General features: G+C 40.9%; 1 protein-coding gene and 1 long non-coding RNA gene across 5 annotated transcripts in view; one reads left to right on the top strand and one right to left on the bottom strand.

Moving 5' to 3' along the window:
- Positions 1 to 3,550: 3,550 nt before the first annotated feature.
- VPS36 (vacuolar protein sorting 36 homolog) overlaps positions 3,551 to 22,172 on the top strand; it is a 33,305-nt gene continuing 14,683 nt past the window's right edge. The window contains exons 1-6 of one of the 4 annotated variants that reach the window (XM_019936673.3): positions 3,551 to 3,708; positions 12,155 to 12,223; positions 13,588 to 13,658; positions 17,860 to 17,974; positions 19,046 to 19,135; positions 19,858 to 19,944. In XM_019936673.3, coding sequence (XP_019792232.1) covers positions 3,613 to 3,708; positions 12,155 to 12,223; positions 13,588 to 13,658; positions 17,860 to 17,974; positions 19,046 to 19,135; positions 19,858 to 19,944 — 528 coding nt within the window. In that variant the 5' untranslated portion in view covers positions 3,551 to 3,612. Of the gene's footprint in view, positions 3,709 to 3,733; positions 3,876 to 4,202; positions 4,255 to 8,700; positions 8,725 to 12,154; positions 12,224 to 13,587; positions 13,659 to 17,859; positions 17,975 to 19,045; positions 19,136 to 19,857; positions 19,945 to 22,172 lie in introns of those variants that run through there. The other 3 variants (XM_019936676.3, XM_073795110.1, XM_019936674.3) reach the window with 3 other exon arrangements.
- LOC141277032 (uncharacterized) overlaps positions 4,892 to 22,172 on the bottom strand; it is a 36,059-nt gene continuing 18,778 nt past the window's right edge. The window contains exons 2-3 of the long non-coding RNA XR_012327631.1: positions 17,724 to 17,777; positions 4,892 to 5,405 (exon numbers count right to left, since the gene is read on the bottom strand). This is a non-coding gene — a long non-coding RNA (uncharacterized lncRNA). The remainder of the gene's footprint in view (positions 5,406 to 17,723; positions 17,778 to 22,172) is intronic.

Below are 22,172 nucleotides of genomic sequence, written 5' to 3'. Positions count from 1 at the left end.
TGTTCACTTTTTCTTCTTTCAGAAAACCAGAAGGTTACAGGGGAAAAGTCTATTGCCATTTCAGTATAGAGGATCTTTTAGATTCGGTTTATCACAGATGGTTTTCTCTGAAAGAGCTACAGAAGATAAAGGAATTTTAAAGTAAGATGCAGGGATTGTGGCACATCAGGGCCTTGATATCCCCAGGCTGCAGTCATTGATGCAGGATGCTCTGTGGCCAGTGTCTGAGCAACTGTTTGAAGATGTTCATTATCCTGCAAGCTTTGAAAGTATCTTTTCAACATTGAGTCTGGGGTGTGCTACTCGTTTTTGACCCACTCAGATACAACAACCATACTATTATTACTTATTTTTTCGCCTTTTAAGAAACGCACATTACTCCTGTTCTATTAAGGCCCAATGAAAAGCATTTTCTTCAACTAGTAGCTCCGATGTCAACAAAAACAAAGAGCAGGCAAGGCACTGCATCCTTCTTTCTTTCTTTCTTTCTTTTTTTATGTGGCTGTGGGATCTTCGTTCCCTTACCAGGGATTGAACCCATGCGCCCTGCAGTGGAAGTGTGAAGTCCTAACCACTGGACCGCCAGGGAATTCCCTGTTTTGATTTTTATTTAACATTTAAAACAATTGAAGTACAATTGACATATAACATTATATTAGTTTCAGATGTACAATATAATGATTTGATATTTGTGTATATTGCAAAATGATCACCACAAGAAGTCTAGTGAATATCAGTCACCATACACAGTTACAAATTTTTTTTCATGGGATGAGAACTTTTAAGATTTACTCTCTTAGCAGCTTTCAAATATGAAATATAATATTATTAATTATAGTCACCATGCTGTCCCCATGACATTTATTTTATAATTGGAAGTTTGTATTTTTTGACCCCCTTCACCCATTTTGCACACCCTCAACCCCCCACCTCTGGCAACCACCAGTCTGTCGTCTCTATGTTTTGGGGGAGTTCCATATGTAAATGAGATCATACAGTGTTTGTCTTTCTCTGACTTATTTCGCTTATGTAATCCCTTCAAGGTCCATCCACATTGTTGCAAATGGCAAGATTTCATTCTTTTTACAGCTGTATAATATTCCACTGTATGTGTGTATTATATGCCACATTTTCTTTACCTATTCATCTATTGATGGACACGGAGGTTGTTTCCATCTTGGCTGTTGTAAACAATGCTGCGACAAACATGGGGGTGCAGGTATCTTTTTGAATTAGTGTCTTCACTTTTTCCAGATAAATACCTGGAACAAAATTGTTGGATCATATAATAGTTCTACCTTTAATTTTTTGAAGACTCTCCATACTGTTTTCCATAGTGGTGGCAGCAATTTACATTCCTGCCAATAGTGCACAAGAGTTCCCTTTTCTCCATGTCCTTGCCAACACTTGTTATTTGTTGTCTTTTTGATAGTAGCCATTCTGACAAGTGTGAGATGGTATCTCACTATGGTTTTGATTTGCATTGCTCTGATGATTAGTGATGGTGAGGCTCTTTTGTTGTTTTTAATTGAAGTATAGTTGATTTACAATGTTGTATTAGTTTCTGGTGTACAGCAAAGTGGTTCAGTTATACAGATACATGGATATATATATATATATATATTTCACATTCTTTTCCATTATAGGTTATTATAAGATATTAAATAAAGTTCCCTGTGCTATACAGTACGACCTTATTGGTTGTTTTTTTTTTAATAAATTTATTTATTTATTTTTGGCTGCACTGGGTCTTCGTTGCTGCGTGGGCTTTCTCTAGTTGCGGCGAGCAAGGGCTACTCTTTGTTGCGGTGCGTGGGCTTCTCATTGCAGTGGCTTCTCTTGTTGCGGAGCATAGGCTCTAGGAATGCAGGCTTCAGTAATTGCAGCACACAGGCTCAGTAGTTGTGGCTCACGGGCTCTAGAGCGCAGGCTCAGTAGCTGTGGTGCATGGGCTTAGTTGCTCTGCGGCATGTGGGATCTTGCCAGACCAGGGCTCGAACCCATGTCCCTGCATTGGCAGGCAGATTCTTAACCACTGTGCAACCAGGGAAGCCCTGTTTTATATATATATACACATATAAAACGGTTTGAATCTGTTAATCCCAAACTCCTGATTTATCCCCTCACACCCGGCCCCCGCTTTCCCCTTTGGTAACCTTAAGTTTGTTTTCTATGCCTTAAGTTTGTTTCTGTGTTGTAAATAAGTTCCTTTGTATCATATTTTAGATTCCACATATAAGTGATATCATATGGTATTTGTCTTTCTCTTTCTGACTTACTTCACTTACTATGATAATCTCTAGGTCCATCCATGTTGCTGCAAATGGCATTATTTCATTCTTTTTTATGGCTGAGTAATATTCCATTGTATATATGTACCATGTCTTCTTTATCCATTTCTCTGTCGATGGACATTTAGGTTGCTTCCATGTCCTGGCTATTGTAAACAGTGCTGCAATGAACATTGGGGTGCATGTATCTTTTCGAATTAGAGTTTTCTAGGGATATATGCCCAGGAGTGGGATTGCTAGATTATGTGGTAGCTCTATTTTCAGTGTTTTAAGGAACCTCCATACTGTTTTCCATAGTGGCTGCACCAATTTACATTCCCACCAACTGTGTAGGAGGGTTCCCTTTTCTCCACACTCTCTCCAACATTTATTATTTGTAGACTTTTTAATGATGGCCATTCTGACTGGTGTGAAATGATACCTCATTGTAGTTTTTTATTTTATTATTTTTTAAAATTAAATTTATTTATTTATTTTTGGCTGCACTGGGTCTTCGTTGCTGCACGCGGGCTTTCTCTATTTGTGGCGAGCAGGGGCTACTCTTCACTGCGGTGCGCAGGCTTCTCATTGCAATGGCTTCTCTTGTTGTGGAGCACAGACTCTAGGCATGCAGGCTTCAGTAGTTGTGGCTTGTGGGTTCAGTAGTTGTGGCTTGCGGGCTCTACAGCGCAGGCTCAGTAGTTGTGGCGCACAGGCTTAGTTGCTCCGCTGCATGTGGGATCTTCTCAGACCAGGGCTCGAACCCGTGTCCCCTGCATTGGCAGGCGGCTTCTTAACCACTGTGCCACCAGGGAAGTCCCTTAAATGAAAATGATTTTAATGTGAAAAACAGAAGGATACAAAATAGTACTTACATACTGATTGAAGCTGTGTGAAAACAATTCAGGTCATGAATATTCATCTGGAAAAAAAAGTTATCATTTACAGCCTTTAATGAACATGGCAGCATGCTGGGCACTGACAAGAAAACGGCACAAATACGCAGATATAAAGCACAATAAGAAAGTCCAAGCTGCGGTTTGGGCTCCCTCAAAGTCCGTTGTAAACTCTGTGTTTGTTTCTGAGCTGGACAAAGGATGGGGTGGATGTCCCCACCGGGCCCTTGGCGGAAGGAACGCCAGGGGGCGCGCCAAGCACGTCACCACGTACCCCGGCGACCCCGGGGTAGCGCGCGTTCCCCAGAGCGCCCGGGCAGGACCGCTACCTCCCTGCCGGCCTCCACCCCGCCCACCGCCAGGGGGCGCAGCAGGCTGCCCGGCACTCGGCTCGCCGCCGGGAGCGCCAGCGCGGGCGAGCGGCGGAGGCCGGCCTGGGGGCGGCCATGGACCGCTTCGTGTGGACCAGCGGCCTCCTGGAGATCAACGAGACCCTGGTGATCCAGCAGCGAGGAGTGCGCATCTACGACGGCGAGGAGAAGGTAGGGCGGCGGCCGGCCTGGCCTTGCTCCCGGACCCGGACTCGCGGGCCCGGCCTCGCCGCTCGGCGCCGCCCCCGCAGTCCACGCCGGCCCAGCGCCCGGCTCCGGCCCGACTTGGGAACGGCTCCGGGCGGGCGCGCCGGGCGGAGGCCCCTTTCCCACCCGGGGTGAGACCCCTTCGGGAGGCACGGCGGGCGCGGGCCGGGAACCCTGATTCCTCGCCCCGATCGCGGCGGGCGGGCGACGGGCAGGCCGGTTCCGCCTTTGTCCGGAGGCCGCCGGGTCCTGCGCTCCGAACCGGGCGTGACTTCGGGCGCTGGGACCTGGGGGAGCCCGAGGGACTAGGCGGTCCCGGCCGGAGCGGGAGGGGGGGTGGCTTTAAAAGGATTTCCGAAAAGAGGAGTTAGCCTCTCCTGGGACTCCTTGGCTGTAGGCTCTGTGTTTTGTTTGTTTTTTCTTTAGGAGTGACAGTAGAAAGGCGGTTTGATTGTTTTGTCGAGTGGTGGAGTAGGCCATGCCCGGTAATCCAAGCGTAAACCTTAGGAGGTGTGTTTGCAAATTGAAAGGAGAAATATTGCCAGTATTTCACAGAAATATTAACGTTCACTGGAGACTTCCGTCAGACTACAAACTATCATCCTGTTCTGGATGAAATGTATAAACTGGAATTAAAAAAAATTAAAAAACCCATTTACTCACTAGCATTTGTGGTTTCCAGAAGTTTTCACTTGCTACTTCTCCTTCCTTGGAGTTTCCTTAGAGAAACTTCCTCCTGTACTTTCGCAAACGTTGCTGGACCCAGAGCTCTTTCTGTCTGTGCTTTACAGAAGCTTGAGGCTTCCTTCCTTCTAGGGGGTGGAGGGCAGGGGTTAGTTACACAGCCATCGGAGGTACCGGGGGCCCAGGGGCTCTCCCTACTGGAGGGCATTTTTCCATATTTCCATTATTGAGTAAAGATCTTTTTTTCTTAAATAATTTGCTTGGCCTTAACTCTGTTTACTGCTTCAGTACTTTTATTAACTTGATCTCAAATTGGGTTTGCATGTTTTGGTTGGAGTGACAAGCTCAATGTTTTTGTTTTTGTAAACCGAGGTTACACCTTTGGAACTGGGGAGAATGGGAAGCTTAATCAACCTGCCCCCCCTCGGGGGCTTGGAGCTTGGCAGCACCCTCAGGTCCGAATATGGGTATTGACAGATGGGTCTTCAAAGTCTCCTCCAAAGCCACTCCCTGCTGGCCGTCTAGCTTTTGCCGATCCCCACACTCTGTTGTTCTATGGAATTGCAATATGCAAATTAGGGACATGTTGGCTGCACAAAACATAACTGTGGTATTTTTTTTTTTTAATAAATTTATTTATTTATTTTTGGCTGCATTGGGTCCTCGTTGCTGCGCACGGGCTTTCTCTAGTTGTGGTGAGCGGGGGCTACTCTTCGTTGCGTTGCGCAGGCTTCTCATTGCAGTGGCTTCTCTTGTTGTGGAGCACGACTCTAGGCATGTCAGGATCAGTAGTTGTGGCACGTGGGCCCAGTAGTTGTGGCTGGCGGGCTCTAGAATGCAGGCTCAGTAGTTGTGGCGCACCGGCTTAGCTGCTCCGTGGCATGTGGGATCTTCCCAGACCAGGGCTCGAACCCGTGTCCCCTGCATTGGCAGGCGGACTCTCAACCACTGCGCCACCAGGGAAGTCCTTATGGTATCTTTAAAACAATAAAAAGATCAAACGATTAGCACCCATATATGAAAAACCATTGCTGAACCAGCAAATTCTAGTTTTTCTTTTATTTATTTTTGCTTCTTATTTTAGCAGATATATAGGTATCAGAGGATTGAGAAAAAAGTCATGGGAAATACTTAGTCGAGACCCTTTGATCTCATCAAGAATTCTTTCTTTTATAACTTTATTTATTGAAGTATAGTTGATTTACAGTGTTGTGTTAGTATCAGGTGTACTGAAAAGTGGTTCAGTTGTACAGATGTATCTATTCTTTTTCAGATTCTTTTCCATTATAGGTTATTACAAGATACTGAATATAGTTCCCTGTGCTATACAGTAGGTCCTTGTTGTTAGTCAAGAATTCTTAACTGTTCTGCAAGCTGGGGGTGGTGCGGGAGGGCTATGGGTGTCTTGAAACCTAAGCGAAGCTCTAAGGCCTGCTCACCACTGTGGTCCCTGGGCTGGATCTACTCAGTCACTTGCTGAGCTGTCCCTAGTGTGGCTGAGGGCCAGACTGATTCCTGGGGGAAGTCTTGCATCCTGGCTTTCTCCCTCTGCTGGAAGGCGTCCAGACCTCGCGTGGTCTGAGGACTCCAGGAAACTGCACTCATCAACCTCCGGATCTGAGCAGGTGCCCTTTCAGAATCTCTCACTAGCTCCCGTGGTCTCAGTGCTGCAGTGCAGACTGCACAGCCTTCTCAGCTTTGCACCCAACATGTTCCCCAGTAGGTGCAGGGCTAAGACCAGTGGACTCTCCCTACTCGTCCTTTGTATCTTCTGGCTCACTGTGGGTGTGAAATACATTAAAACAAAGAAACACACAAAACCTTGAATAAGCAGCGCACCTGCTACGTGCCAGGAGCTTTACATAATTTAATCCTCTCAATGGGCATGTGAGGTGAGTATTTTACTGAATGAGAAAAGAACTCTCAGAGGCAACAGTGACTTGCCCTAAGATCCACTGAGTTAGTTCAGAAGAGCTGGGAGTTAAATCTCTATTGATCAGACTCCCAAAGACTGTGCTTTGTTCACACTGCTGGAGCGCTTCAAAAATACAGCAGTCGGGGCTTCCCTGGTGGCGCAGTGGTTGAGAGTCCACCTGCTGATGCAGGGGACACGGGTTCGTGCCCCGGTCCGGGAAGATCCCACGTGCCGTGGAGTGGCTGGGCCCGTGAGCCATGGCCGCTGAGCCTGCGCGTCCGGAGCCTGTGCTCCAAAATGGGAGAGGGCACAGCAGTGAGAGGCCCACGTACTGCAAACAAACAAACAAACAAAAAAAACAGCAGTCACCAGTGCCAGACCCTTTCCGTAGTGTAATATGTATGTTCTACGTATGTTTATGGAACATCCTCTGAAGATGAGTACACTGAGACCCTCAGTACGTGGTTGAGAAAACTGTGACCTGTCCAAGGTCACACAGTTAGTAATGGGTGGAGCCAGACCATTGCTCTTTCCACTGCTCAGGTGCCTCTTACTTGTTTATACAGGCAAAGTTTTCATGGGCCCCTTATGACCGGATAATATGTTGTTTTCCTAAGCAGTGTGGACAGGTCATTTGTTTCAATTCACAGAAGCGTCTGTAGCCTCAGCTAATTTAAAAAGTAATGTAAGAAGGTTAGTGGTGTGTAAAGTGGCAAGTTGCCAGCTTATACTAGAAGATTTAGAAAATGTGTATTTTCTTTCAGCTTTTAGGAATTTACCCTTGGGAAATAATCAGAGATGCATAAAAATATAATGAACGAGGATGTGCATCTCAGCAGTATTATATATATATTATTTATTATTATGTAGTATAGGGAAAAATTGGAAGCAATCTGAATGTCCACCATAGGAATTGGTTAATTAAATATGACATGCCCTAATCAGCATGAGGCGTGGCTAACCATAGGCTGCTAAGTGAGAAAAAGCAAGTTATAAAACTATAAATATCTTGGTCTCATTTTATTTTAAGATTATATCCACACACCCTGGCTGGTCTGATTACAAATGATTTCATTTTCTGTTTTAGACTTTAAAAAAATGTTTTCCAGATTTTCAACAGCATATTACTTTTATAACAGAGAAATGTGAACTCAAAACAAAACAGTAAGAGCTTATTCAGCGAATGCCTAAGTTATTTTAACTATTGACTCTTAAGTAGTTGAAATTATTCTAGCTCTGAGTGGTAGAAGCAAAGCAGCCTAAACTTGTCTGTCCCGTTGAGCTCATAATCCCTTGGAATCCCTGAAGGGAACAATTACACAGTGTCTTCACTGGGAGCAGCAATGCTTTACGTGTGCACATTGTTCATCAACATGGTGATGGAACGTCCTCTGGCTTCAGCTTTAAACTCACATCCTTATGCTTGGATTTCGGTCAGATAATCAGTTTCGGTCAGATAACGTGCAGTTTCCTAATCAGTTTCCTAATATTATGTAGTTATGCTGTGTAATGTATCAGGTACTCTCAAGTTGATAAAAGCATTTGCTTCTGGAAAAGTGAAATCTTACTCATTGGCAAAAAAGAGATTTTTTTTTTTGTGGTACGCGGGCCTCTCACCGTTGTGGCTTCTCCCGCCGCAGAGCACAGGCTCCGGACGCGCAGGCTCAGCGGCCATGGCTCACGCGCCCAGCCGCTTCGCGGCATGTGGGATCTTCCCGGACCAGGGCACGAACCCGAGTCCCCTGCATCGGCAGGTGGACTCTCAACCACTGCGCCACCAGGGAAGCCCAAAATAGAGATTTTTTAAATGCTTAAACTCAATTATTTGGTTTTGCGTATGCAACATTAACCAAAACATTTGTAGCCAGGCCGCATTAAATGCCAGGAATGTGAATGTGTTACTTCAGATGCAGAGGAAAGTGTGGAACTCCGAAGTCTTTTCTCTGAGGTGCTGAAGTACTTGGTGGAAATCTCTTACAGAGTGTCTTCGACCAGATGGTTCAGCAGTTTTCTTCCCATTAAAGCTTATTAACCATATTATTTAAACTTACTAATATTAAGATATTAGTAATACAGTCAGACGTTTCTCTTAGAAAATAATATTTTAAAACTCATGTTAAAAAGTATTGGTTATGTTATTATAAAGGACTTTTTTGACAGAGTGTTTCTGCTTATGTTCAATTTAACAAAAAATAATTTATATACATTTCAGAGTTGCATGGAGTTATATATGCCTGTAACAGATTTCTTTATCTTTTTTTATTAGACAAGTAATAAAGTTGTTATATATGGGTAAACCAAAAGAAGAAACTTGAAATAATCAGTAATCCTTTACCCGTAAACAATTACCTTTGGCACATCCTGTGTGTGTGATTGTGCAGGTACGTGTGTGTGTGTGTGTGTAACCGTGCTGTGTACACTGCTTTTTTCTATATTAATATTATGAGTATCTTGTAATATATTGTCAAGTGCATACATAATTGCGTTTATGAATATTTTTACTTAAGAATGATACATAATAATGTTCTAATTGGTTATTCACTTGCTACCCATTTTTAACCACATTATTTTATTTTTTAAAATGTAAAATTTTTTTAAAAATTTATTTATTTAAGTTATTTATTTTGGGCTGTGTTGGGTCTTTGTTGCTGCACACAGGCTTTCTCTAGTTGCAGAGATCGGGGGCTACTCTTCGTTGCAGTGCGTGGGCTTCTCATTGTGGTGGCTTCTCTTGTGGAGCACGGGTTCTAGGCACACCGGCTCAGTAGTTGTGGCCCACGGGCTCTAGAGCGCAGGCTCAGTAGTTGTGGCATATGGGCTCAGTAGTTGTGGTGCACGGGCTTGGTTGCTCCGCAGCATGTGGGATCTTCCCGGACCAGGGCTCAAACCCATGTCCCCTGCATTGGCAGGCGGATTCTTAACCACTGCGCCACCAGGGAAGCCCTAACCACATTATTTTAAACTCAGAAGGATTATTATTTGTAATAACCTGGACCCTCACTAAGATGCTTTCCTTTGAGTTTCTGTTTTATATTATAACTTTTGAAATAACTAGTTACTCCTCAAAAGGATAGAAGCATGTCCTGCCTTATGGCAAATTCGACTTTCTAGTAACTAAAGTGAATAGAAACTTCCAATATATTTCTTGATTTTGACAAATGAAGGGGTTTGACTTGTCAGTCTTTTGGGTTCCAACTCTAAAATTTGCTTATCTATATAACTTCCAGTGCATAATAACAAATTATGAGGATTAAAGGTTTGGTCCTAAAGACCTAGCTGGCATTTTTGTGATTGTATTATAGTTAAAAAACATTTTTACATTTATAATTTGCCTAAGTGACACAATCCCCTGATAAAAATTCAAAAACCACGAAAAGTTAAGTCTTCCTCCCATCCTAGTCTCTCTGTCACCCACTTCCCCCTCAGAAGTCACCAGTGCTTCATTCTGGAGTCATACGCATGTGTCATACGCAGGTGTTTGCGTAAAATATATTGTTTTTTCCTTTTTAAAGTATAAACTTGTAATATACTATGCATACAGAGTTCTGAAACTTGCTTTTTTCACTTAATCTATGTGGGGAATTTACCATATTTCATTAAGTCTAAGTGCACATTTTCTACCCCCCCACGCCCCTGGAAGCAGGATGAATCTTCAATTCATGGCATCTTAGATGTTATCAAATACATAAAGAGTCTCCTGATTCTTTTTAATGACTGAGTTGTCATTCCTTGTGTGGATGTACATTTCCCTGTTGATGGACATTTAAATTGTTTCCTATCTTTCGCTTTTAAAAAACAACAATGAATAACCTAGTAGCATATCGTTGTCCACATGTGTGAATTTGTCTTTGGGATAAATTCCTAGAAGGGCATTGATTGGATCAAAGGATTTGTGTGTTTATATTTTTGATAGATGATAATACATTGCCCTCCATAGCACTTGTCCCTCCAGTGATGTGTGCAAATGCTTATTTGTCCAACACGTCACCAGCACAATGTTATCAAACTTTTGGGCCCTTGCCAATCTCATGGATAAAAGGGGTATCTTGATGTTGTCTTAATTTGCCTCTTTGTTATCATCAGTGACGTTGGGCATCAATTAATGTGTTTAAGAGTCATTTGTAGTTCCTTTCCTGTGAACTTTCTGTTAACAGTCTTTGCCCATTTATCTAATGGATTATAGGCTATTTCCTTATTGATTTGTAAGAGTACTTTATATATTAAGGAGACATATACATTTGTCTCTGATGTGAGTTACAATTATTTTTCCCAGTCTGCCATCTTTGCCCTTGGTGGTTTTTGCCATGAAGAATTTGTGTGCATGCGTGTGTGTGTGTGGAGGGGAATCGATCAATCTTTTCCTCTAATGCTAATGGGTTTAATGTTTTTCTTAGAAAGACTTTCTCCACTCTGAAGTGATTTAAAATTTTTTCTTGTAATTTTTTTCTAGTTCTTTCATACATTTTTAACTCAAATATTTGATCTATCCAGAATTTATTTTGGTACAATGTGTTAAGTATAATCTTACTTTGTTCCCGCCTGCCCCCAATGGGCAACCCAGGTGTCCCAGTGCCATTGATTGAGTCTCCATCCACACCTATTTTGCATCTGTTTGTGTTTTTTTCTGGATGTTCTTATTATTTAAAAATAATTTAAAAATTTGTATGAGGGCTTCCCTGGTGGCGCAGTGGTTGAGATTCTGCCTGCTGATGCAGGGGACACGGGTTCGTGCCCCGGTCCGGGAAGATCCCACATGCTGCGGAGCGGCTGGGCCCGTGAGCCATGGCTGCTGAGCCTGCTCGTCCGGATCCTGTGCTCTGCAGCAGGAGGGGCCACAATAGTGAGGCCCATGTACCACAAAAAAAAAAAAAAAAAATTTATGAGTGTTATACAGAAATTCAATCTGATGGTAAAAATTCACTCAATAGTGAGGTGTATAGTTTTGAAAAAGGGCCCTTTGCTTCTTTTTCACCCATTCCCTCACACTTTTTCTGAGATAACCATCGTTAACAGATCATTGAGTATCCCATTTAGACCTTTTTCTACTACTTATATGTGTATATGTGTATATATACACACATCTCTTTATCTATTTATAGATCTATTCACATGTAGTTTGAGGGATATGGAGTTTATATCTATCTGATTACATTATATGCAATATGCTGTCAATTGCTTTCTTCCCTACTAACCCTATGTCTTCGAGTTCCGTGATAGTTCATGTAGCTCTACCCCACTATTCCTTTTAACCCCTGCATGGATTTCATAGTATGAATGTATCACACTTGATTTAACCACTTCCCTATTGTTACATAGCTAGGTTGTTTGCAATTTTTTCCTAATTTTTATTTATTTATTTATGGCTGTGTTGGGTCTTCGTTTCTGTGCGAGGGCTTTCTCTAGTTGCAGCAAGCGGGGGCCACTCTTCATTGCGGTGCTCGGGCCTCTCACTATCGCGGCCTCTCTTGCTGCGGAGCACAGGATCCAGACGCACAGGCTCAGTAGTTGTGGCTCACGGGCTTCGTTGTTCCGCGGCATGTGGGATCTTCCCAGACCAGGGCTCGAACCCGTGTCCCCCTGCATTGACAGACAGATTCTCAACCACTGCACCACCAGGGAGGCCCAATTTTTTCCTAATTTTAGCAAGGCTTATGAAGTGTGTAGCATTGCTTCTCTTTAACTTGTGATAAATCTAATTCTAAAATGTTTATTTATGTGATTGACTTACTATCGTGCAATTCATGGGGAAGAAAATCTGGACCACATTGAGTGACAGGTTATTAATATTTTGTGATGATCTTGTTTTTCTAGATAAAATTTGATGCTGGGACCCTCCTTCTTAGTACGCACCGTCTAATTTGGAGAGATCAGAAAAATCATGTAAGATCAAGTTTTTTGCTTCTATTCTAGGTTTTATGTCACTGATTTTTTTTCTTTCTTTCTGGCAAAACTATAAATACATGTGATAAATTTTTGTTTGCAGATGTCAGAAGAGTGTGTTCCATATGGTCTCTCTGAATGGGGCACAGATAGAGGAATTAGGGTCTGGTCCCTCATTCAACCCTAGCACAGTCTGCAGCTACTGTACAGAGAATCCTGGCAGCTCCTGGTTTTTAAGCACTAATCAGATTCTCCCTCACACTCAAGTGTCCCCATCAGTCAGGGGTCCTGAAAACAACCCGTTTGGAGGTCTGCTGAGAAGTGCAGGCTTCTACCTAGATACTGAGATGAACTGCCTCTCAGTCACTCAGCAAAGGAGAAACCCCACCCCGTTTTTGCATTTCTAGGAAGAGAGGACTCAGTGATATGTATAGACCTGATATCTTTATTCCAAAGAGCGTTACCTTGAATGTGTGTGTGTGTTTGTGTGTATTTGTGTGTAAATCTCTGTGTTGCCAGTAAAAGAAGCAATCTTTTCTATGTTATTTTTTAAATTGCTGGCTGCCTACCCCATGAAATTTTAATTCCACAGGTAAACTATATACTGTACTGTGGCTCTTTGCATGTCACTAACCGCTGCAAACTCTGACTCTTTTTGCCCCCGAAGAACCAATTTTTCCCCCTCAGTGGTGATATTGGCCTGGTTGGTGACGAATGCCTTAGAACTGGTAATGTTGCCTAATTCTTTTTAAAGAAATAGAGATTCAAGAAAGAAATCTTTTCTGGAGGGGTAGGCGTCCTTAAACCATATGTTTATAAATTAAGTTAATCTTAGTATAAGTTTTTTGATTATCATGTAAAGGAGCTAATATCAAAGCCCTTAGACCTATTATTAATAATAATTAATAATAAAGGGAAGCCACGTTAGTATTTTCTGTTAAAAATTAATTGTGGGTGGGTGAGTGAAATATAGAAAATTATAAAGAGGAAAAATCAGCTCTATAACACACTCTTTAAAGTCGTTTTGATTTACCTGCTTTATTTTCTGTTTTCCATATAAGAATATATTATATGTAAACAATTTTCATATAAATACTACTGTTTAAAAGATATAGCTCCTGTAAAAACAAAGGTAGTGACAGGTGCTTTTAAACCTCTTATGTTCTTCCATGCCGCAAAATGCTACCACAGTATTGTCTTCATTCAGTTTTTCCTTAAGTTTATTTAAGGAATAAAATAACATTATTATTTTCTATTGTTATAATTACTAAGGACCTTAAAGGTATGTGGCACCCCATTAAATCTATAAAACAAGGATTTCTGACGAGTCTTACAGATCGTGTTTTCTTTTGATTCCCTCCCAGGAATGCTGCATGGCCATTCCTCTTTCCCAAATCGTGTTCATTGAAGAACAGGCAGCTGGAATTGGGAAAAGGTAAGGTCTGTATATTACAGTCTTTATGCACAAAATCGTTTCCAGTCAAGCTGTCCTTGTTAACTTGGTTGAGTCATTGCTCAGTCAGTCATGGCCGTGACTGTGTGTGTGCAAGTGAATCAGATGATTGTGTTTGTTGGTCAGAGCTCCCCTAAGAAGGTATCGTCCTGGGGGAGGAAGGAAGTAGGTGAGGGAGATTAAGAAGCACAAACTTCCAGTTACAAAGTAAATGCGTCATGAGTATGAAAGGCACAGTGTGGGGAATATGGTTAGTTACTAAGTAATAGCTTTGTATGGTGACATAGCATACCTAGACTTATCATGGGATCATTTTGAAATGTATAGAAATATAGAATTACTGTGTTGTGTAACAGAAACTAACAGTATTGGAGGTCAGTTATACTTCAAAAAGAAACAACCAAAGTCATGGAAAAAGAGATGGGGTTTGTGGTTGCCAGAGGTGGGGTGTGGGGGGCAGGGAAAATTGGAGGAAGGTGGTCAAAAGGCACAAACGTTCAGTAATAAGTTAAATAAGCAATAGGGATATGATGTATTGAAGACAACATGATAAATGTAATTAACACCGCTGTACGTTATCTATGATAGTTATCAAGAGAGTAAATCCTAAGAGTTCCCATCACAAGGAAGAAAAATTTTTTTTCTATTTCTTTAATTTTGTATTGGATGTTCACTAAATTTACTCTGGTAATCATTTCATGATGTGTGTAAGTCAAATCATTATGCTCTACACTTTAAACTCATACAGTGCCATATGTCAATTATATCTCAAAACTGGGGAAAAATATGTTTTAAAAAAAAGAAGGTAGGGCTTTCCTGGTGGCGCAGTGGTTGAGAGTCCGCCTGCCGATGCAGGGGACGCGGGTTCGTGCCCCGGTCCAGGAAGATCCCACATGCCGCGGAGCGGCTGGGCCCGTGAGCCATGGCCGCTGAGCCTGCGCGTCCAGAGCCTGTGCTCCGCAATGGGAGAAAAAAAAAAAAAATGAAGGTATTATCCTACTTTAAACTCATTGATAAATGGAAGTCATTCTTTTTTTTTTTTTTAACATCTTTATTGGGGTATAATTGCTTTACAATGGTGTGTTAGTTTCTGCTTTATAACAAAGTGAATCAGTTATACATATACATATGTTCCCATACCTCTTCCCTCTTGAGTCTCCCTCCCTCCCACCCTCCCTATCCCACCCCTCCAGGTGGTCACAAAGCACTGAGGCGATATCCCTGTGCCATGCGGCTGCTTCCCACTAGCTATCTACCTTACGTTTGTTAGTGTATATAGGAAGTCATTCTTAAAGCAACAATCAAGTACTAAAGTTGCTGTAATATCCTCAGGTCATAATAAATAAGTGTGGGCGGGCTGTCACTGTATATATTTCCACAGACATTTGCTTTTTTTTGCGGGGGGGCATGCCGTGCGGCTTGTGGGAACTTAGTCCCCCAACCAGGGATTGAACCCAGGCCCTCAGTAGTGGAAGCACAGAGTCCTAACCACTGGACCACCAGGGAAGTCCCCAGTCATTTGCTTTTCTGTGTCTGTGTATGTATCATTCAGTACCTGAAATCATAAATGACCCATCTGAGAAAAATACTTGACTTGCCTCCTATTTGTAGTTGACCATAAAGTTTCTCAACTTCGACTTTTTCAGATATCAGTGTTGAACAGAGTATCACAAGAGTTATTGTCCAAACAGGGACATTTCTTTGAGTAATAAGGGACACTGCTTATAATTAGATCAGGCAAGCATAAAACTGGACTGTCCCAGGTAGACCAGGAGATGTGCTCACCTTGGTTTAAAGCCACAGGTTAAAACGTTTCTGTTTATTCAAGTATATAAAACATTTTCGCTTTATACTTTACACGCATGTGATTGAGGGCAACTTATGAACAAATATTGCTGATAAGGAATTTGTTTCCATGTGGGCTTATCTTCAGCTTTAATGTAGTTAGATCCTTCAGTAGAAGTGAAACAAATGTTAAACTTCCCTGGAAATGCAGTGCATCCTTAATTATAATGTTGTAGCTAGCATAAAAGATGGCTTATTTGACATAAAAGAAACTAACCAATATTTTGAAGAGATTAACAAGGCATAGATTTTTAGAGTAGGCTATTTCTCCGATTTATATTTTCCACCTTGTCACTTTTCTCCATCTTATTGAGTTTTTTCTCTTTTTTTGGTATGATCGACAATACAATATTATATCAGTTTCAGGTGTACAACATAGTGATACCTAGTATTCGTATATACTGCTTTATATATTGCTTTCCTTATTAAGTTCTACAAACTTGGGCTTCCCTGGTGGCACAGTGGTTAAGAATCTGCCTGCCAATGCAGGGGACATGGGTTTGAGCCCTGGTCTGGGAAGATCCCACATACCATGGAGCAACTAAGCCCGTGTGCCACAACTACTGAAGTCCGCGCGCCTAGACCCTGTGCTCTGCAACAAGAGAAGCCACCGCAATGAGAAGCCCAGGCACCGCAACGAAGAGTAGCCCCCGCTCGCCACAACTAGAGAAAGCCCGTGCGCAGCAATGAAGACCCAATGCAACCAAAAATAATAATAATAATTAATTTTTAAAAATCATATTAAAAAATGACCATTTAAATTAAAAAAAAAAGTTCTACAAACTTTAAGGTGTTCCAGATCATTTGACTTTTTCTCTGCTGTGTTCCAAGGAAAACTAAACTCTATAACAAAAATAGTTAAATATTTACCTTCACATTAGTGTCTATTTTTAAACATCTCCAGTGAGGAGGAATTCGATAATATGCCAGATTGACTTTTCTCAAATATTCTCTTTAGCTCCCAGCTACTCCTCTCAAATAATTACCATATCTCATTGAGTCAAAAATGTATGTGCATTTTCACCTTTTAACATCTCTGTACCCAAGATGCTTCTTTGAATTGGTGGATCTTAAACTTGGTGAAATGTGGTAATTGAATCACCCAAGAAGTGAATATATGAAAAAATTAGCATGGATCTTTTTATTCTGACTTTGGGATGTTTACACTTAATTTTGTATCATCTTTTAGCTTTTCATTGGGTTTCCTTTGACAAATTCTGATAGTTAGGGCTCAGGTTTTTTAGTTTTAAAGAGTGTATGATGCTTTTGCTTAGTCACCTGATCCTTATTGTCATAGGTTTATTGTTTACCTGACAGTTCATTTCACACAGTCCCGTGCTTCTGCTTACACAGTTTTATTTGCTTACCTCACTTAAAGATGTTCATCACAAAGGAACCAATGAAGAGTCCGTAAAAAAAAAAAAAAAAAAGAGTCCGTACAAGCCTGGCTCCAGTTCACTAACCAAAGCATTTGTTACATCAAGGAGGCCCCAGATGTGGTGTTTCAATTTTAGGGTGATATTTAGGCAACTATATGGGCCTAAACAAAGTAATATTGAGTGATAGGTGTATCTATAATGTGGTCATAAAGAAAAAGCTCTAAGCTAGGTATGCAAGATACTTTGAGTTTTTAGTTTTGCTAATATTTATAGAAGATTCTTTATTGAGCTGGTTGGGAAAAAAAGACTTATAAAACTCAGCAAATATAATAGTATTTTGATGGCATAGAAGATACTAGTAGTCATAAAGATCATGGTAGTTTGTGATCCTGGAACAACAACATTTTGAGAATTGTTTTTACTGTGGGATATCTCTCTAGATCATGCTGCTGACTGAGCGGCGTTTTCCAAAAATGACACTGTAGAATGTTGGTTTTGGATGGAGTTTTAGTAAAATGTCAGCTGGCCAGTTTTACACAGATAAGTTTTCACATTTTGTTTTCAAATGAGTAAGGTTGTATGCTTTGGCAGAAATTATAGGCCCCCTGGTAGCCTTTGGGGATGACTCTGTAGATGGAAAACCTAATCATAAACCAATATCATAAACCACCCCAAATTCTACAAATTTATTTTAAACTTACTTCCTAAAACCACATTTTTATTTAGTCTTTGGCGCTAGTAATTTGAATTTTTTGGTTCACAGCTTACAGATTTTAAGTAGAGATATTTTTGAAAGGTTCATTAATACTGAATTGATACAGACCTTAAAAGGATTCCTTTCAGGATGTTGTTTGTTTCTACACGAATTTTAAGTGATCTGAAATATATTAAAAGTTATGAAAATAGAATTAGTGATTTTTAAAAAACAATTAAATACATTACATTTGCTCTTTCTTTAGTGCCAAAATAGTGGTTCATCTTCACCCAGCTCCTCCTAACAAAGAACCTGGCCCATTCCAGAGTAGTAAGAACTCCTACATCAAGCTGTCCTTCAAAGAACATGGCCAGATTGAGGTAAGTTTCTTTATGAATACAGTCAGACTAGAAATGTGTACTCATATGTATTTTTGTTGTTGTTTGTTAACAGGATGGCAGGCAATATTGTTCAGCATACCAGTTTTCACCATATTTTTACAATAAAATTTTTATGATATCTTAAGCCTTATCAGTGGAGAATACAAAGTTTAGGTTTCAGTGGGAACGGGAGGCAGGAGGATGTAGTCACAGGAAAGAGTGGAGGCTGGAAACAGGCTAAGTCACCACGCTAGGTAGGCTACTAGTTAAGTGTTCAATGTTATCGTTTGGATAAAAGGACAGAGTATAATGCAGTGACATGTTTAACTGCCTCAGCATCTGAAAGTTCACCAGCCTTACATCAGGCAGTCTATCTTTATTAACTCCATACAAATCTAATCGCTTAAGTTCTTATTCCATAGTATCATGGTTTATATGTTCTGATTAATAAGTTGCTATGTAAGTATTCTTTAGACATTTATAAGTGTGTGTTTATCTCCCCATCGAGATCATAAATTATGTTCTTTTTCTCTGTAGCACCTGACCCAGTGTTCCTTGCACAGCAGGCACTGAGCAAATTTAAGTGACTAACTGAAGTCATTCTCACTGTAGCTGAAAAATAGAGCTGATTTTTTTTTTTATGAGCGTAGGCATGTTTTGGCCCTAATATCTGGCCTCACATTTTAACTAGACAAATTATTCTCAGCTTCCTTCATGGATAACGGTTGTGTATTTTTCTTGGCACTGTGTCTGTTTCGCTACAGATTGAAAACAATCCACACATGCAGGATTGTTTAAAGTAAGTCTACTTACTTCATTGTCACTCATCTCTTTGTTGAGAATAGTTCACTTTATGTAGAAGGTCAGTTCCTTCTTTTTTTTCCCCCTTTGTGCTTTCTGAAGTTGACCCAAGGAAAGAACTTCCTTTGATTTCCTTTGATGTCTCTGAGAATTCTAGGCTTGTTGCAAATGACCAAACAGACTTCCAACTAAAGAAATGTTAAGTAATGATTTGTACTAGGATGTCACAGGCTGACTGACTCACTTAAAGTGTATGCGTGTGCATAACAGTTTTACAGGCGTTTATCAGAGGAAATGACACAGAGAAGATGGGAGAATATGCCAGTTTCCCAGTCGTTGCAAGCAAATAGAGGATCCCAGGTATTTTTTCAGCTGTTTCCTAATCCAGTATTTTCAGCTCTGTACTTGCATCTTCGTTAAGGGAAAAGAGTTCTATGATTATAGAACTTGCCAGAAACAAAATAATGATATTCTGATTAAAAACTGATTTTCAGAGAACTTAATTTAGTGCTCTATAGATGGTAGACACTTAGTAATAATACATGACTACTTACCAGGGTAATTTCAGGGTGGCAGAAGTTAGATTCCCCTTCTGCATTCTGTTCTTTATAATTAGTGTGGCATCTGAGAGAACAGACAGTACCACTGGGTGACATTTTCCAAGCCAGTCTAATTAACCACCAACGTGGACAGACACTCAAATGTATAAAAGTAGCTTGTATAATAACTGTCAAGTACCAGAATTTTACCTATAATTTTTTGCACTTTTGAGACCATATTGAATATCTGATACCTATATAATAGCTTGCCAAAGAACAAAAATGAAATTTAATTTATATCTAAAATACAGAGTAAAATATACCATCTCTTGTTATGTTCAGTTTTTCTGTATAATGATTTGAAGGTCATTATGTATGGCAATAAACGGACAAATATTTTGAAAGGAAACTGAATGTAACTGTGTGCTGTTTTCTTGGGTTCTTTGTGGGTCCTCTCCCACCACTGAAAACACAATATAGTGGGTTACAAAAGATTGTGTCCTTCCTATTTTGGACGTTTTATTTTCTACTTTTGTTTTTCAGCCAGGAAGAATAAGGGCTGTAGGAATTGTAGGTATTGAAAGGAAACTGGAAGAAAAAAGAAAAGAAACTGACAAAAACATTTCTGAGGTAATTCTTACACAAGTTCCGGTCAGCTGTCTTTTCCAGCCATCTTTCTTATTCTTTTGGATACAGCTGTGAGTAACTCCATTCTGTGTATTGGAATATATTTAGTTTGCCTGGAGCCACACAGTCTCTTATTCCATTTAAGGAGTCTACTTCAGGTTGGCATAATTTAGCCCAAATGTGTTTTAAAAATCTTCTCCAGAAAGGAATTAAAAAGAAATGCAAATTTGTTTTCTGTGAGGTTAGAAAACGTCATGAATTATTGTGTATAAATTTTAAAGTCTAGATGGGATTGACTGGAGGGTCCTCCTAATGAATTCAAGGTCCTATGTATAATTATTTTGGATGTTTGGTTAACTTAGTTGAGGGGAAAAGGCTGTTCTGTGGCCCTTGACTCTGGCCGGACACTACACAGTTTTATGCTGATGACCACTTGGGGACCAGGCACAGGGGTAGTAAGAATGGCTCAAATCAGCTTATCACTTCTCCTAGGAGAGCACCCCTGAGCTTGTACTTTACAGTGTTTCTGAAACCTCATCCTATATGAGGAAATTCAAATGAAGGGGAAAGAACTCTAGTTAAGGGGCTTCCCTGGTGGTGCAGTGGTGAGAGTCCACCTGCCAATGCTGGGGACATGGGTTCGAGCCCTAGTCTGGGAAGATCCCACATGCCATGGAGCAACTGGGCCCGTGAGCCACAACTACTGAGCCTGTGCATCTGGAGCCTGTGCTCCGCAACGGGAGAGGCCGCAACAGTGAGAGGCCCGCGCACCGCGATGAAGAGTGGCCCCCGCTCGCTGCAACTAGAGAAAGCCCGCGCACAGCAGCGAAGACCCAACACAGCCAAATAAATAAATAAATAAATAAAATTAATAAAAAAAGTAGAAAAGAACTCTAGTTAAGAAAATGAATTATACATTAGATTTTGGCAGTTAGTTAATACATCTAAACATATCAGTTTTCCCATGTTTATATGGAAATGGTCTTGGATTTTTATGAAATGATTTTATGAACTAAAGTAATTTTTTAGTTCTTATAATAGTTTGTAAGTAAAATTCCATTGATTAGTGCTGCTCATAGAATTTCCAAGATTTATCTCAATCAAATAAGTCTAAACTGCAAATAGGTACTGAATACCTGTATTAGTCAAGGTTCTCCAGAGAAACAGAACAAATAGGGGATGTATTCTTCTGGATACAGCTGTGGGTATCTTTTGGATATCTATATGTGGATATCGATACATAGGTATAGATATGCTGATATCTTCATCTCTCTCTATATAGATACAGGTATCTGTGTATCTATATTGTCCTATATACACACAATGAGATTTATTATAAAGAAGTGCCTCGTGTGATTGTGGGAAGCTGCCAGCTGGTGACCCAGGAAAGCTGGTGATAGAATTGCTAACCGGAGTGTGAAGGCCTAAGAACCAGGAGCCCTGGTGGTGTTAAGTCCCGGTCCAAGGGTGGGGTAAGACTGATGTCTTAGCTCGTCAGTCAGGCAGAGAACTTTCTGTTCCATTAGGCTCTCCAGAGGGCAATTCAGGAGGGCGATCTGAATGTAACCGTTCAGCTCATCCTGCAGATTCGGATGCTAACCTCATGTGGAAACAGCCTCACACACCCACTCAGAATAACGCTTAAGCAGACACCTGGGCACCCCCCGATCTAGTCAGGTTGACACATAAAGTTAACCATCATAATAGCCATATCTGGGCCCACTAACTGAATATGGATTCTTGTTGAGGGGCCAAGGGCATTTGACCTATTAAGTGCTGTGGTCTAGGTTTTGCTGAGGGCATGTTTATGGTAAAGTTGTGTGTGTTCCTTGGTCATCTGTATTTCCTGCACATTAGCAGCTGGATCCAGAGGCTTGTTCAGACTTGTGTTTGAGCCCTTTGTTGAGACTAGAGGTGACACTGCGTTCCTTCATCACGTCTCTTTTTATCATGTTAGCGGCTGTCAATGTTCAGTGCATAGATCTTTGGGTCACTGGTGGTTGCAAATGGTGGTACTCTGTGATTTATTTTTCACTTATTTGTTGGGACACTTTTTAAAGAGATGCTTCCATTCATTACTGTTTGGCTACTCAGTGATACGGCTCCTATAAGGAATGCAGAACATGTGCCGTTTCCTTTATTATCAGGATGATAAATTGGTTCCTCATCATCCTCCCGAGGTGACTAATTAGGTTTTTTCACGTATTATTATGAATTCATACATTTTAACA

Source organism: Tursiops truncatus, chromosome 18 (assembly GCF_011762595.2).
Source record: "Tursiops truncatus isolate mTurTru1 chromosome 18, mTurTru1.mat.Y, whole genome shotgun sequence".
NCBI lineage: Eukaryota > Metazoa > Chordata > Mammalia > Artiodactyla > Delphinidae > Tursiops > Tursiops truncatus.
The sequence above is the reverse complement of the archived record's forward strand: the minus strand, read 5'-3'. Positions and strand labels throughout refer to the sequence as shown.